This window comes from Ochotona princeps, chromosome 24, assembly GCF_030435755.1.
Source record: "Ochotona princeps isolate mOchPri1 chromosome 24, mOchPri1.hap1, whole genome shotgun sequence".
In the NCBI taxonomy this organism is placed as follows: domain Eukaryota; kingdom Metazoa; phylum Chordata; class Mammalia; order Lagomorpha; family Ochotonidae; genus Ochotona; species Ochotona princeps.
The window spans coordinates 17,217,994-17,231,786 of record NC_080855.1 but is presented as its reverse complement, the minus strand read 5'-3'; the positions used below and the strand labels follow the sequence as shown (position 1 = coordinate 17,231,786).

General features: G+C 50.4%; 1 protein-coding gene across 1 annotated transcript in view; it reads left to right on the top strand.

The window, feature by feature from the left end:
* VPS35L (VPS35 endosomal protein sorting factor like) overlaps positions 1-13,793 on the top strand; it is a 74,641-nt gene that overhangs the window by 789 nt on the left and 60,059 nt on the right. The window contains exons 2-6 of the mRNA XM_058680480.1: positions 5,304-5,403; positions 6,016-6,183; positions 9,057-9,179; positions 10,349-10,373; positions 11,915-11,991. Coding sequence (XP_058536463.1) covers positions 5,304-5,403; positions 6,016-6,183; positions 9,057-9,179; positions 10,349-10,373; positions 11,915-11,991 — 493 coding nt within the window. The remainder of the gene's footprint in view (positions 1-5,303; positions 5,404-6,015; positions 6,184-9,056; positions 9,180-10,348; positions 10,374-11,914; positions 11,992-13,793) is intronic.

Sequence of the window (13,793 nt, the reverse complement as noted above, 5' to 3'; positions counted from 1 at the left end):
GCCAGACTCTATGGCAATCAGTAAAGGCATCACGAGCGGGAAACACAGCTGTTTTCAATGAATGCACTGTGGGTTTTGGAATCTCTGCCTTTTCCCCCCTTTAAGATGTGTCCATTTATTTGGAAGAGTTACAGAGAGGGAGGGGGCGGCATACCTTTCATCTGTAGACTCACCAACCATGTAGTGGCAACAGTCAGAGCTGGGTAGGCCCACCTGCAGCCGAGGGAACCCCACTTGGGTCTCCCATGTGGGTATAGGGGCTTAAGCATCTGGGCCCTCCTCTGCTGCTTTCTCGGTCATTAGCAGGGAGCTGGGTGGAAGTGGAGCAGCTGGGACTCATGGGACTTGCTATTGCCACAATGCTGGCCCCAATCTACCTTTTTTAAAATACCAAGAGAAGTGGGGCTGGTGCCGGCATCCTATATGAGTGCTGGTTCGAGTCCTGACTGCTCCATTTCCAATCCAGCTCCCTGCTAAAGGCCTGGGAAAGCAGTGGAGGAGGGCCCAAGGCTGTGCACCCGTGTGAGAGGCCCAGGAGAAGCTCCTGGCTTTGGGAGAGCCCAGCTGTAGCCATTGCAGCTACTGGGGGGAGTGAACCGGTGGATAGATCTGTTCCCCACCCCCTTCTCTCCCATACTCTTTTTCCAGTAAATAAATAAATAAGTAAAAATACAAAGAGGTATCAACACTGTTATGGTGCTTGTCTTTGTCATTTGTATTGCGACTGTGATGATGCATGATCCTCTCTGTTACCCAGATGGACTTGTTTGGGTCCCTAGTGTATTATTCCCAGTGTCTAGAACTGACTGCAGGTGCTGAGTACTGTTAATGAGTACTGTGATCATGAGTTCTGAGTACCGTTAGCGAGTACTACTGTGACTGCAGGTGCTGAGTATCATTAGTACTGTGGCTGCAGGTGCTGAGTACTGTTAGTGAGTACTGTGATCATGAGTTCTGAGTACTGTTAGCCAGTACTACTGTGGCTGCAGGTGCTGAGTACTGTTAGTGAGTACTGTGATGGGTTCTGAGTACCCTTTGTGAGTACTGTGGCTGCAGGTACTGAGTACTGTTAGTGAATGGGGGCAACTGAGGAGGACTGGGGTGAAAGGTTCCATTTGCAATGATTATGTGCTAGGCACCTAAGTATTTCACTTAAAGCTGCATCATCACCATCCCATTTCTCAGATGGGGAAATGGAGGCCGAGAGGCTAAACAGTTTACCTGCAGTCACACCTCTTGTGATCATTCTGCTAGGTTCTGTGCTGAGGTTTCTGGGTTGGCAAAGTCCAGGTCCCTTTGTGTTCTTAGAGCTGCCCACAGAGCATGCATTAATACTATCCCTGTCAAGGTTTGGCCTGGCCTGAGAGGCAAGGTGTCAGCTCCATCCTGGATCCCACTTCCTGTTCAATCCTGTGGTTACCCTACACCAAAAACACCTGCCCACTGGAGAATTTTACCATGGTTTAAAGAGTGTTGGGTGCAGAGGCCAAGATGCTGCTTGGGGGACTCGGGTCCCTATCAGAATGCCTGGTCTCAGTCCTAGTTCTGCTTTGCATCCCAGATTCACACTGATAAGCACCCTGAGAGGTCACAGATGATGGCTGCATGGCTTCCTTCCACCCATGTGGGAGACCTAGAAGGAGTTCCTGGTTTCTGACTTCAGCCTGGCTCAGTCCTGGCTGTCTCAGACATTTGAGGAGTAAACCAGCAGATGGGAGATTCATCTCTGACTCTGTGCCTTTCAAATAAAATGAATTACAAAAAATTTAAAACAGTGCTGGGAGAGGGAGGATAATGTGTGAGAAAAAACTCTGTGGTCAGATGCAATTGGTCATCAAAAAATTACTTGAAAATTGCAAGCTGGCAAAAAGCATTTAGTATTTCTAGTACAAGGACTCTAATTTGTTAAATTGCAATGGGATTTTTGTGTTTCCGTTTGATCCACTTGAAATTAAGCAGTTGTCAGCCTTCTGTGTGCATTGAAGGCATTTGGAGATTGGGTAAAGCTCCAGGTGCGGCTTCTGTGTGTGTGGGGTGGCTCAGATGCAGTCCCTGGTGGGTCGTGGACCGTACTTTGGTCGAGGGCTAGCCCCAGCCACCGATGGAAGTGGAGAAGTTTGGCTTTAATTCTGAGACAGCTGCCAGGGAGCCAGGCTGTCCCCCACGTGGGGATTGAGATTCCTGTTAAGCTCTGTAAGCTTTACCAGCAGGAAAAAAAAGAGTTTTGAGAAAGTACCCACCAGAGGGCGCTGTTGAGATTCCTGTTAAGCTCTGTTAGCTTTACCAGCAGGAAAAAAAGAGTTTTGAGAAAGTGCCCACCAGAGGGCGCTGTTGGCCAGAGATCCAAGAGTAGAAGAAAATGCTTGAACTTCCCAGACTACAGGGAAGTTGTAAAAAGCAGTGCAAGTTTGAGAAAACAGTCCAAATGGTAGAAGATGAAAACACAGGGGTTTGCATAGGCTTTCAGGAAGGGAAGATGACATTTTTATTTTTATTAAGATTTTCACCAGCAGTATAAAAAAATTGCTCATTTCTTAACAAATAAAACTGATTCAAACATTGAGTTCTTTTAGGAAAGTAGACATTCTTCTTTTAAATGAAGGTTTGTGAGTGTAAGATTCCTGATTGCCAGGCTTGGGGCTGGGGTGGGTGAGGTTGGGGGCTGGCCAGGGCAGGAGTGTGAGGCTGCACACCTTGCAGGGTACCTCCATGCAACCTGCAGCAGGGTGAGCTGCGTGGTGAGGGTGGGGAAAGCATGGAGGGCTGGCTGAGTGCTCCGGAAGGCTCCCTGCAGGGCATGGACTGCCGAACCCCACGCTCACACAGGGCGAAGGGCTAGGCTTGCTCACAGATGGGCAGTCCCCGGGATAGAGGCCATCCCGCCACTGGCCACCTGTAGGGAACTTGGGAGATGATGGAGATGGGACTCCAGGCCCTGGATCTCTGCAGCTTGAGCTTCCCTGCAGGTGCCCAGACCGCCCTGCACCCCAGGCAGCAGAGACAGAGCTGAGCCCGCTGTGGTTGCTCAGCAAGAGGAGCTGAATCAGAAATTCCAGCAGACCTAGACGAGCGGCAGCCGGGAGCTCGAGACCCCCGGCGCTTGCTTCCTTTGCCTGTTACCGGATTGCTGGAACCATCTGTGATATACATGTGACGTGAGGTTGATTGTTTATACTTAAAGTTGTCTCTTGGGGAATGACAGATTGTGGTAGTGTTTTAATAAAGCCTGCTTTTTTTTTTCCATATGCCTTTTAAAGGTTTTTGAATTGTTTCACATATTGGCAAGTTAGGATTTTGTTTTTTCAGGAGCTTTAATTTGTAATGAAAATTAACAGCTTGATTTAAGTTTTTTTTTTTTCCTCAAGAAAGTTGGCAAGTTGCAAGGACCTATGAATAAAAAACTACAGGTGCTTCTAGGCCAGCGTGTGCGTTCTGCCTGTGGGTCGCAGTGATGCCTGGGCCAGACCTGACCTCCGTGGCCTCTACTGCTGTGGAGGTCTTGTCTGGAGTTGCCGTCTTTGTTTTACACTGACTCCCACCTCGCCTTCTTATGTTTTCCCACTGGTTAGTCCCCACACTGGCGAAGATGGCTTATGTCTCATTTCCTGCCTGCTGGGCTGGGCTCCTCAATCCTCATAAGATGCTTTTCTTCCCAGTCCTAGCTGCTTGTATAGCCTTGAACTTGAAGGTGTCTCTCCATCTCTGTGAGGCTTCCTCAAGACTCCTGGGGAGCTATGGTGCCCGGCAGCAGCCGCTGCCTTCTGCCTGGTTTGAACCCCTTGTTCCAAGAATCGGCAAATGTCGTGGGCTGCAAAGCTGAGCAGGTCTTTAGGGTGCCCTTGGCGAGTCTCCGTGTGTTTGGGTGTCTGTCCCATCCCACAGGAGGCTTTGGCACCCTGGATCTCTACAAACACTTCTTAGAAGTTTGTTTTTTAAGCTTAGTGTTTCTTTTTAAAAAGTCATTTTTTTTAAAAGATTTATTTATTTTTATTAGTCAGATGTACAGAGAGAAGAGACAGAAAGATCTTTTCCCTGCAATGGCCCTAGCTGAACTGATCTGAAGCCAGGAGCCAGGAGCTTCTTCCAAGTTTCTCATGCGAGTACAGGGTCCCAAGGCTTTGGGTCATCTTCAGCTGCTTTCTCAGGCCATGAGCAGGGAGCTAGAAGGGAAGTGGAGCAGCCGGAATACAAACCGGCATTCATGTGGGATCCTGACAATTGCAAGGCAAGGATTTAGTCACGAGGCAACTGCTGGGCCCCCAAAATGGTCATTTTTCAAAAGCTTTTGTTTAGGTTTATTTCAGAGGCAGAGATCTTCCATCCACTGGTTCACTCCCCCAGTGGTCCACAAAAGTCAGAACTGGACCAATCTGAAGCCAGGAGCTTCTTTCTGGGTCTCCCACACATGTGCAAGGTCCCAAGGCTTTGGGCCGTCCTCTGCTGCTTTCCCAGGCCATAAACAGGGAGCTGGATGGGAAGTGGAGCAACCAGGACAAAAACCAGCAGAAATCAGCACCCATCAGCTATGTGTGAAAGTCAGAGTTACAGAGTAACAGACGGGAGAAAGAGAAGTTTCCCATTGATTGATTTACTGCCCAGAAGCGTGCAAGAGCCAGGGCCGGGCTAGGCTAAAGCCAGGAGCTCCTGGGTCTCGCACAGAGACGGCAGGAGCCCAAGAACTTGGGCCGCCATCTGCTGCTTTTCTCCGGGTCGTAACAAGGAGTTGGATCCGAAGAGAAGTAGCCAGGACATTGAATTGCTGCCACATGGAATGCTGGCATTGCAGGCAGTGACTTTACCTGCTGTGTCACGTGCTGATCCCTAAAACAGCTTCTTTTCCAGATGCTCACAGCAGCCGGGGCTGGTCAAGCCGAGGGCAGGAGCAGGGAACTCAGTGTGCAGCTCTCAGGGTGCATGGACCCAAGCACTTGGGTCATCTTCTTCTGCTCTCCTGGGTGCATTGGCAGAGAGCTGGATCTTGGTCTGTGATCCCTTCCCCCCACTGAAATTTCTAGTTTGTTTTTAAAGATTCCCTGGGTGGCAGGGAACCAGGGACTTGAGCCATCGCATGCTGCCTCCCAAGGTTGGCAGGAAGCTGGACTTGGAAGCAGAGCTGGGACTTGAACTTGTGCACTGGGCTTCGGAGGGTGTCCCGAGTGGCATCTTAACCACTGTGCTGAATGCCTACCCCAATTCTGTGTTTGAACGTTGTTCTGTATACTCCAGCACAGAGAGGCCTCAGCAGGGAGTTCCTATATGAAGGGCCTGTGTCCCCTGATTGGTCATTCTGTTCCACTTCGCAGGCATTCCCGAAACCGGAACTACAGAGCTGAGCTGGCGGCGTGCCGGCTGGAGGCCATGCCCTTGGACTACGGGGAGTACCACCCACTGAAGCCCATCACCGTGAGTTTTGCCAATGGGTTACCTGAATGCTATCTATATATCATTTTTTTAAAAAAAGATTTTTACATTGCAGAGAGAGACCCTGAGTAGGCTTCTATCAATGTTTTCTCTCCCCAAATGACCACAATAGAAGTCAAGGCCAGGTCAAAGCCAGGAGCCCGGAACTGTATCACCTCGTGGGTGCATGGACCCAAGCACTTGGGTCATCTTCTTCTGCTCTCCTGGGTGCATTGGCAGGGAGCTGGATCTTGGTCTGTGACCCCTTCCCCCCACTGAAATTTCTAGTTTGTTTTTAAAGATTGACTTGAAAGACAGAGCGACAGGGAGGGAGGGAAAGACATCTTCCACCTGCTGGTTCACTTTCTGAATGGCACAGGCAATAGACAGGGCTTGAACAGACTGAAGTCAAGAGCCTGGAATGCCCCCCAAATCTCCCACATGGGGCACCCAAGCATGTGAACAGGGAGCTGGGCTTGTAAGTGGAGTAGTGGGACTCAAAGCAGTGCTGTGCTGCGGGATGCAGGTGCGGCATGAGGCAGCTCAACATGTTGTGTCACAGCACTCGCCCAGCATTGGATTTTTTCCTCACACCCGCTCACCTGCCTTCCACAGGTCACTGAATCGAAGACAAAGAAAGTGAGCCGGAAGGGAAGCACTTCCTCCACCTCCTCTTCCTCGTCCAGCTCCATGGTGGACCCGCTGAGCAGTGTGCTAGACGGGACTGACCCCCTCTCCATGTTCGCGGCCACCGCCGACCCCACGGCCATGGCAGCAGCCACGGTATTAGTGCAGCCGGCCAGCAGGCTATGGGGGTGGGGGTGTTCCACTGCTAGTGTTGAAGTTGCACAGGTAATGCCCAGGTGCGTTCTTCCGTCACTGTTCAGTCAAGTGCAGGTCACTAAAAGAACAGGGCATTGCCCATGATGTAGGCTGGTATTTTGTTTATTTAAGAACATGGCAAGGGGTGGGAGTGGGGAGAGAGAGAGAGAGAGAGAACATGTGTGCGGGGGAACTCCCATCTGCTGGCTCACCCTCCAGATGTTCTCAGCCAGGTGGGCAGAGCCAGGAGCTGGGACCAGATGTTTGTGCCTTCACCTGCTGCCTTTCCCGCAATCCTCCTGCCCCCCTTCTCAGGGTGTGCCTTCGCAGGAAGCCAGAATCGGCAGCTGGAACCAGGTGTGGGACCTGGGCGTCCTGACCCACAACTTTACTTCTGGACTAAATACCCTCCCCTTTGGAAGCATTTACAAATTTTATTCTTTATTTCACTTCCATTGTTTTTGTAATTCCTTCATTGGACATAATTACCAATGTAATTTGCTGATTTTTTTTTTTTAAGATTTATTCATTTTATTACAGCCAGATATACACAGAGGAGGAGAGACAGAGAGGAAGATCTTCCGTCCAATGATTCACTCCCCAAGTGAGCCGCAACGGGCCGGTGTTGTGCCGATCCGAAGCCGGGAACCAGGAAACTCTTCCGGGTCTCCAACACGGGTGCAGGGTCCCAATGCATTGGGCCGTCCTCAACTGCTTTCCCAGAACACTAGCAGGGAGCTGGATGGGAAGTGGAGCTGCCAGGATTAGAACCGGCGCCCATATGGGATCCCGGGGCTTTCAAGGCGAGGACTTTAGCTACTAGGCCACGCCGCCGGGCCCTGATTTTTTTTTAAACTTGCCAGAGAGTCAGACACTGCAGACAGAGTCCTGTAGCCAGTCCGCCCTTGCGTGTTCTTGCGCAGCGCTCTCTGGGCACCTGTGTGATAAATCTTCACAGTGGTCATTTCTGAGCAGGTACGCACGTCCTAAGAGGTCAGTAGGAAGAGCAAGGAGAGTGTTGGGTTGCCACAAGGCAGGCGCTTCTGGAAGTGCACTTCCCCTTAGTTCTCATGCTGCCTTGGGAGAGGTCTAGAAGTCTCGTGCACAAAGGTGGGTGACGAGCATGCCAGCCCTCCTGCTGCAGAATCCACAGCACCCCGCTTATGGGTGAAGCCCGGTGGGTTCTGTCCTCAGCGCAGAAATAAAAAGCTGGGAAGTAAGCGCAAGCATAACAGAACCTTCCTGGGAAGGGAAATGGCTTGGGCTTTTCAAGGCTTTTTTTTTTTTTTTTCCCTGACAATCATGTTTGGTGGGGTCAGGGGGACCCAGGTGTCTGGGCTGACAGAGCATGTCCCGAGGGGATTTAAGTGAGTATCTTTTCCTGTTTGGGAGTGTGACCTGCACCCTCGTACTCCCTGGCTCTGGGCAGAGAAGCAGAAAGGAAACTCACTTGGCCTTAGTTGTCTTGGCAACTCCAAGGTCTTGCTTTGCACAGTCAGCTCATCCAGTGCACGCAGTGAACTATGAGATCGGGGTTCAAGAGGTGGGCACTGCCCTCTCCTCCAAGGTTCTGGCTCTGGCCTCAACCCAGCTGTCATGCCATGCTGTATTTCATACCCTGACTACTTCAGTCTGGAATGTTTTTATTTAAAAATTTTTGTTTGTTTGTTTTGAAATAGCAACGAAAAAAGGGATCTTTCTTCACTGGTTCACCTCCCCAAATCCACAAGAACCAGACCTGGGCTGGCCCAATGTCAGGAGCTCCACCAAGCACCAAGGCCATCTTCCGTTGCTTTCATAGGTGCATTCCAAGGGAGCAGGATGGGAAGTGGAGTAGCTGGGGTTCAAACCAGTTTTCTGATATGGGATGCTGGCAAGGTAAGCAGCAGCATAACTCAATATGCCACGATGCCAGCTCCAGAAACTTACTTTCGTAAGAAATTTTTTCCTTGTTTTGTATCTAAAAGAGAAATCTCCCATCTGCTGGTTCGCTCTCCCTGGGGCTGGACTAAAGTCAGGAGGCAGGAAGACACCCTAGATCTCTCCCCTGAGGGCAGGGATCCATCGCTTGAGCCATCCACTGCTGTCTTCCAGGGTCTGCATTGGCACAAAAGTGAAATCAGAGACCAGAGTGAGCAGTCATGCCCAGGCACTCTGACGCATGTGGGTGTCTAAGTGCCATGTGAAACACCAGCCCTGCAGCTTGATGCTGCGTCCTGAGGAACTTTCCGTGTTCCTGTCTGTAGAAGAACCTCGTGGCTTTGCCTGGCTGCCTTGTATTTTGATGTGGAGAGGGCGTCACTGGTGTGGATCCGCCCTTTGTCTCCGCGTGTACGTGTAGATGTGTTCTGATTTTGCTGTTGAGTGGTAATGCCTGTGTTCCTTGAACAGCTTGTGACTTGGTGCATATGTGTGAGGGTTTCTGCAGGACGGCTTCCCTCAAGTTCCTCGGGGGTTAGGTCGTGGGTCTGTCCTCCCACCAGCGATGTTAAGGAGGGTGGGCTTCCTGATTCTTAGCTGTACAACAGCCACCGGGACCCTCTGCCGCTCTGATCGTTAACAAGTCGTGTTAACCGTCTGCCTTTCCATGATTCTCAATGAGATTGAGGTTTGTTTATTGTATGTTTATTTGTGATGAAGTGACTTGAAATGTTTGTCTTCTGCTCAATACTTTTGTTTTTCTTTCATCCTTGGGTATTAATGTATTGAATAGAATTATGCAGAGAAGGGTCCCTATGCTTGGTCAGAGACCAGAGGGGTTCAATGTACCAGACACACTGGGAGCTCATACAAACTTGGAGTGATGCTGAAGGCGTTGCCTTGCCTCCTTTTAGGACGGCACCAGGAAGCGGCGGGACAGAGATGACAATGCTGTCGTGGGAGCAGATTTTGAGCCGTGGGCCAGCAAGCGGGGAGAGATCCTGGCCCGGTACACGACCACGGAGAAGCTGTCCATAGTGAGTTCTGCGCACTTATGTCAGTGTTACTTGGGAGAAGATGTGCCCAGGGGCTTCTCAGAACACACAAACCCAGTAATTTGCTCAGAACCAGGGATGTGGCACAGTGTGGAGAAAGAACCAGGACCATGGGGTGCCCACCCATGGAGTCTGGCACTGTGGAGTGAGTGCAGGAAGTCCCGTGGGCCGTGCCAGGAGCTTGGTCATGCAGCGCTGGCACACGTCCTGGGGCCCTGTGTCAAATTCAAAACTGCCCTCGTCAGCAGGTTGGCCTTTCTGCCTCTGTCTCCAACCCCCTTACTAGAACTCCTTCTGGGGGCATACCACCAATGACCGAGAGACCCCTGCACCTCCTCCCCTGACCTGCCTCCTAGCTCTCTTATTGAATTAAGTTTTCACCCTCTGTGTACCATTAATGTAGGACCCTAGGGTTCAAGTGGGCCACGTGAGTACGGTTGCCAAGTCCAGCTCACCCCATGCTGAGACATAGATGGGAGTGACGTGTATCTGTCCTGCTGAGAAGGTCTGGGACAGACCCGAGCTGGAATGGCATCTCCCAGGCCATCAGGGCTCGGTTCCGGATCTGTCTTACCACTCTGCTGACTGTGCTGTGGCCTCACGTCTGCCTTTCCCCCAGGGTGTGTCGTTGTCCGGGAAAGAACCAGCCAGAGCTGCTGCACTGGCTAATGATTTTCCTATTTTCTTGGCTGAGCACGAGAGTTAGTTCTCAACCGGGACTAGGTACCTCTCACAGGTGGCCCTTGGCGCTATCGGCAGACATCTGTGGTTGTCACAACTGGGGTGCTGATGGTATCTGATGGAGTGCAGGCTGGCGATGTGGCAGAATACAGTGCCCAGCGCTGGGCCCCATGGAAGATTTAATGGGTCGGAAATGGCAGTGTAGAGGGAGAGAAACCCTGGTTTTTGAGTGAGTTAACCATAGTTCCCTGAGAGGTCTCTGCTGTCACTAGCAATTTTAGGCCCATGTGGGGGGTCCTGAATTAAGTAGAAATGTAACCTGCAGTGGCGTTTAGTGACCCATGTTTTCCCTCTTTTGAATATATATTCTGTTTTCAATTGGATAAGTAATTGGTTGTTGGGACAACTGCCTTAGATTTTAAGAATTTAAGATAGTAAGAATTTACTAATAAATTTTTATGTCTCCACAGAATCTGTTTATGGGGTCTGAAAAAGGTGAGATTTTAAAAGTGTTTTTTTTTTTACATATATTTTTAAGATTTATTTATTTTATTACAAAGTCAGATATACAGAGAGGAGGAGAGACAAAGAGGAAGATCTTCCGTCCGATGATTCACTCCCCAAGTGAGCGCAACAGTTGGTGCTGCGCCGATCTGATGCCAGGAACCAGGAACCTCTTCCAGGTCTCCCATGCGGGTGCAGGGTCCCAAGTCCTTGGGCCGTCCTCAACTGCCTTCCCAGGCCACAAGCAGGGAGCTGGATGGGAAGTGGAGCTGCCAGGATTAGAACCGGCGCCCATATGGGATCCCGGGGCATTCAAGGCAAGGACTTTAGCTACTAGGCCATGCTGCCGGGTCCTTACATATATTTTTTATTGCATTTCATTTTATAACAACGTTTCATAGGCTCTGATGTTCCCCCATCCCCTCCCCGTGCCCTCCCCCCATGGTGGATTGCTCCACCTTATTACAGTTCAAATCCAGTCTTGTTTCTTTCAGTGCAAACATGTGCCATGCATAGAGTCCAGTATCTTATTGTCCAGATCAATTCAACAGTTTCTTGGGGAGACCAACTCTGGTCTGAAGACATAGCTGGCAGAATATCATTCTGACCAATTAAATGCCGTAACATAACATCAACGACAGTTTCCAACATTATGGGGTTAATTAACATTGTATTGAGTGACTGATATGCTAGACAATGCGAGTTCTTAACCACATCCTGAGACTACTTCCTTAACATTTCAGTTATAGTTTGTATACAACTGGCTTCTACCTACCTTAAATTGGCTATAGGATACCATTCAGCTATCTCATGTCTATTTTCATTTTAGTATTTAGCAGTTTATTGTGTTGAAGCATAATTTTTACTGAACTTGGCAGATTTTAGGGTAGTCTAAACTGGCTTATACCTTTAGCAAGGCATGTGACACCTGTTGAGGCATATAACACTGTTGGTAGGGGTGTGCAGAGAAATCCTCCGTACCCTAGTTAGGAGTAGTTTACTTTCGTGTCCTACCTAGTAAGGTATGTGTGAGATCATTTCCTGTCTAGTTCTAAGCTTTCCTAGTTGTTCTCTGTCTATTCTGACTTTTTTGTTGTTTGTTTTGTGTTTTGGGGGGCTCCAGGGCGACCCTGATGGTTATTGCAAGAGAGGGTGGGGATCCAGTACTGGAACTAAGCAAGGACCAGAGAAAGCTCCTCTCCCTGGTCTCGGAGGGAGTTTATTGTTCTTCTGTTTCTGTAGACCGCTCAGGGCTCCTAGCTGTTGTTCCGGTGACATTGGGCTCTATAAGGAGGGATCTGGACTTCTTCTATCCCATGTGGGAGATTCAAGTGAGGGCGAATGACCTCAGAGTACTTAGCCTCCAAAGGCTCTCCAATTCCCAGTGATTTCTAAGTCCTGCCTGCTGCTGACCTGCTGGAGCCAGACCACGTAGTGTTATAAGGCCTTGCACTAGGGGCCAGCCAGCCCTGACCCCTAGTGGATGAGAAAAGCCACCTGTGTGACATGTGATACACGCCCCTTCTGCCTAGGCAAAGCCGGGACTGCCTCGTCGGCCATGTCGGAGAAGGTTCGGACCCGCCTGGAGGAGCTGGATGACTTTGAGGAGGTGAGTGCATGGTGGCTGAGGTCGGGCGGGCGGTTGTGCTGTGTGATGAGCATCACTGGCTACTTTGATCTCCATGGGAACCGCACCATGTGCTTGGGCCCCAGACGTGGAACAGGCCAAGCTCTCGGGGATCTGCCTGGGGCTTCTGTTGGGCCAGCATCTTTTCTGGCTGTGGTACCCCAGCAAACCCGGATAGCTTGGGATGATCAATGCCCTTGAAGGCCCCTCGCTGGACAGCCGCCTTGTGTAAAGGTGCAGCTGTGCCCAAATGCTCTGTGGCCTGCATGGGCACACAGGAATCGTGTCATGGGCCTCTGTTGCGAGGAAAAAATGTGTATCATTTGCCAACTTTTAACACTTCGGAAAGTGAACAGACAATGGCAGCTTTCTGATTTCTCTTGGAAAATCCTGCTGAGCAGCCCTAGCTCTGAAGTTTTCAGACTGGATCGGGCATGTGCTGACCGCAGTTCTCCTGTCCTGAGCCGTTCAGGAACATTCTCAGCCTGGTGCTAGAGACGGGTGCATGGCATGGTGGGTGAGAGGACAGGCCCCTGAACCAGACTGCCTGGCTGCGAATCTCAGCTTTGGTATCTGCCATGTTGTTTCAGGTGTTTAACCGCTCTGTGCTTCAGTTTACTTATCTCTGGACTGGGGCTGGTAAAGCAGTGATACCCCTAGGATTTTAACGGGGACTGGGCGTGTCATTAGAGGTGAAGTGCTCAGTATGGCATCCAGCAGGGGGCGCTGTGCAAGCATGAGTTGCTGTCACCTTCATTACCCTGCGGCTGCAGACCGATACTGGTTGGTCCATAAAGGAGGGATGAGGACTAGTCACATCAAGTGGATGAGGCTGCTGTGAGAACCACCAAGAGCCTTAGGGCACCACTCTCTCCTGCCCCTTGCCCTTGGTACAGAGTCCCCATAGCTCTGCCACCAGGGCTGCCGAGTGCCCAGCAGGTGTCTCATTTCCCAATTCAGATGCGGTGTGTTTTGAGACAAAGTGTAGGATAACCTCCATCTGTGGTGTTTTTTTTTTTTAAGATTTTTTTTTTTTTAATTGGAAAGTCAGATATACAAAGAGAGAGAAAGAGAGACAGAGAAAGATCTTTCATCCGCTGGTTCATTCCCTAAGTGGCTGCAACAGCCACAGCTGAGCCAATCTGAAGCCAGGAGCCAAGAGCTGCTTCTGGGTCTCCCAGGTGGGTGCAAGGTCCCAAGGCTTTGAGCCGTCTTCGACTGCCTTCCTAACCCACAAGCAGGGAGCTGGATGGGAAGCGGGGCTCCTGGGACATGGACCGGTGCCCATGTGGGATCCTAGCACATGCAAGGTGAGGACTTTAGCCTCTAGGCTACCTTGCTGGGCCCCGACTTATTTTTAAGATTTATTTATTTACATGCACACATATGGCTGAGTTACAGAGAGAGCGCTTCCATCCACAGGTTCATTCTCCCAGATGGCTGCAACAGCCACAGTAATGCCAGGAGCTTCATCAGGATCTCCCATTTGGATGGCAGGGGCACATGGGCCATCCTCTGCTGCCTTCCCAGGCCATTGGCATGCACTTGAATGGGAAGTGGAGCAGCTGGAACACCAACTGGTACCCATATGGGATACTATCTTATTGAGTGAGAGATTTACTCTTTGCACCACGAAAGTCAGAGTTACAGAGAGAAGGGAGATACACAGAGATGTTCCATCTGCTAGTTCACTCCCGAGATGGTCACATTGTCTGGGCCGGGCCAAAGCCAGGAGCATGGAGCTCCATCCGGGTCTCCCCCATGGAGGCAGGTGTCCAAACACT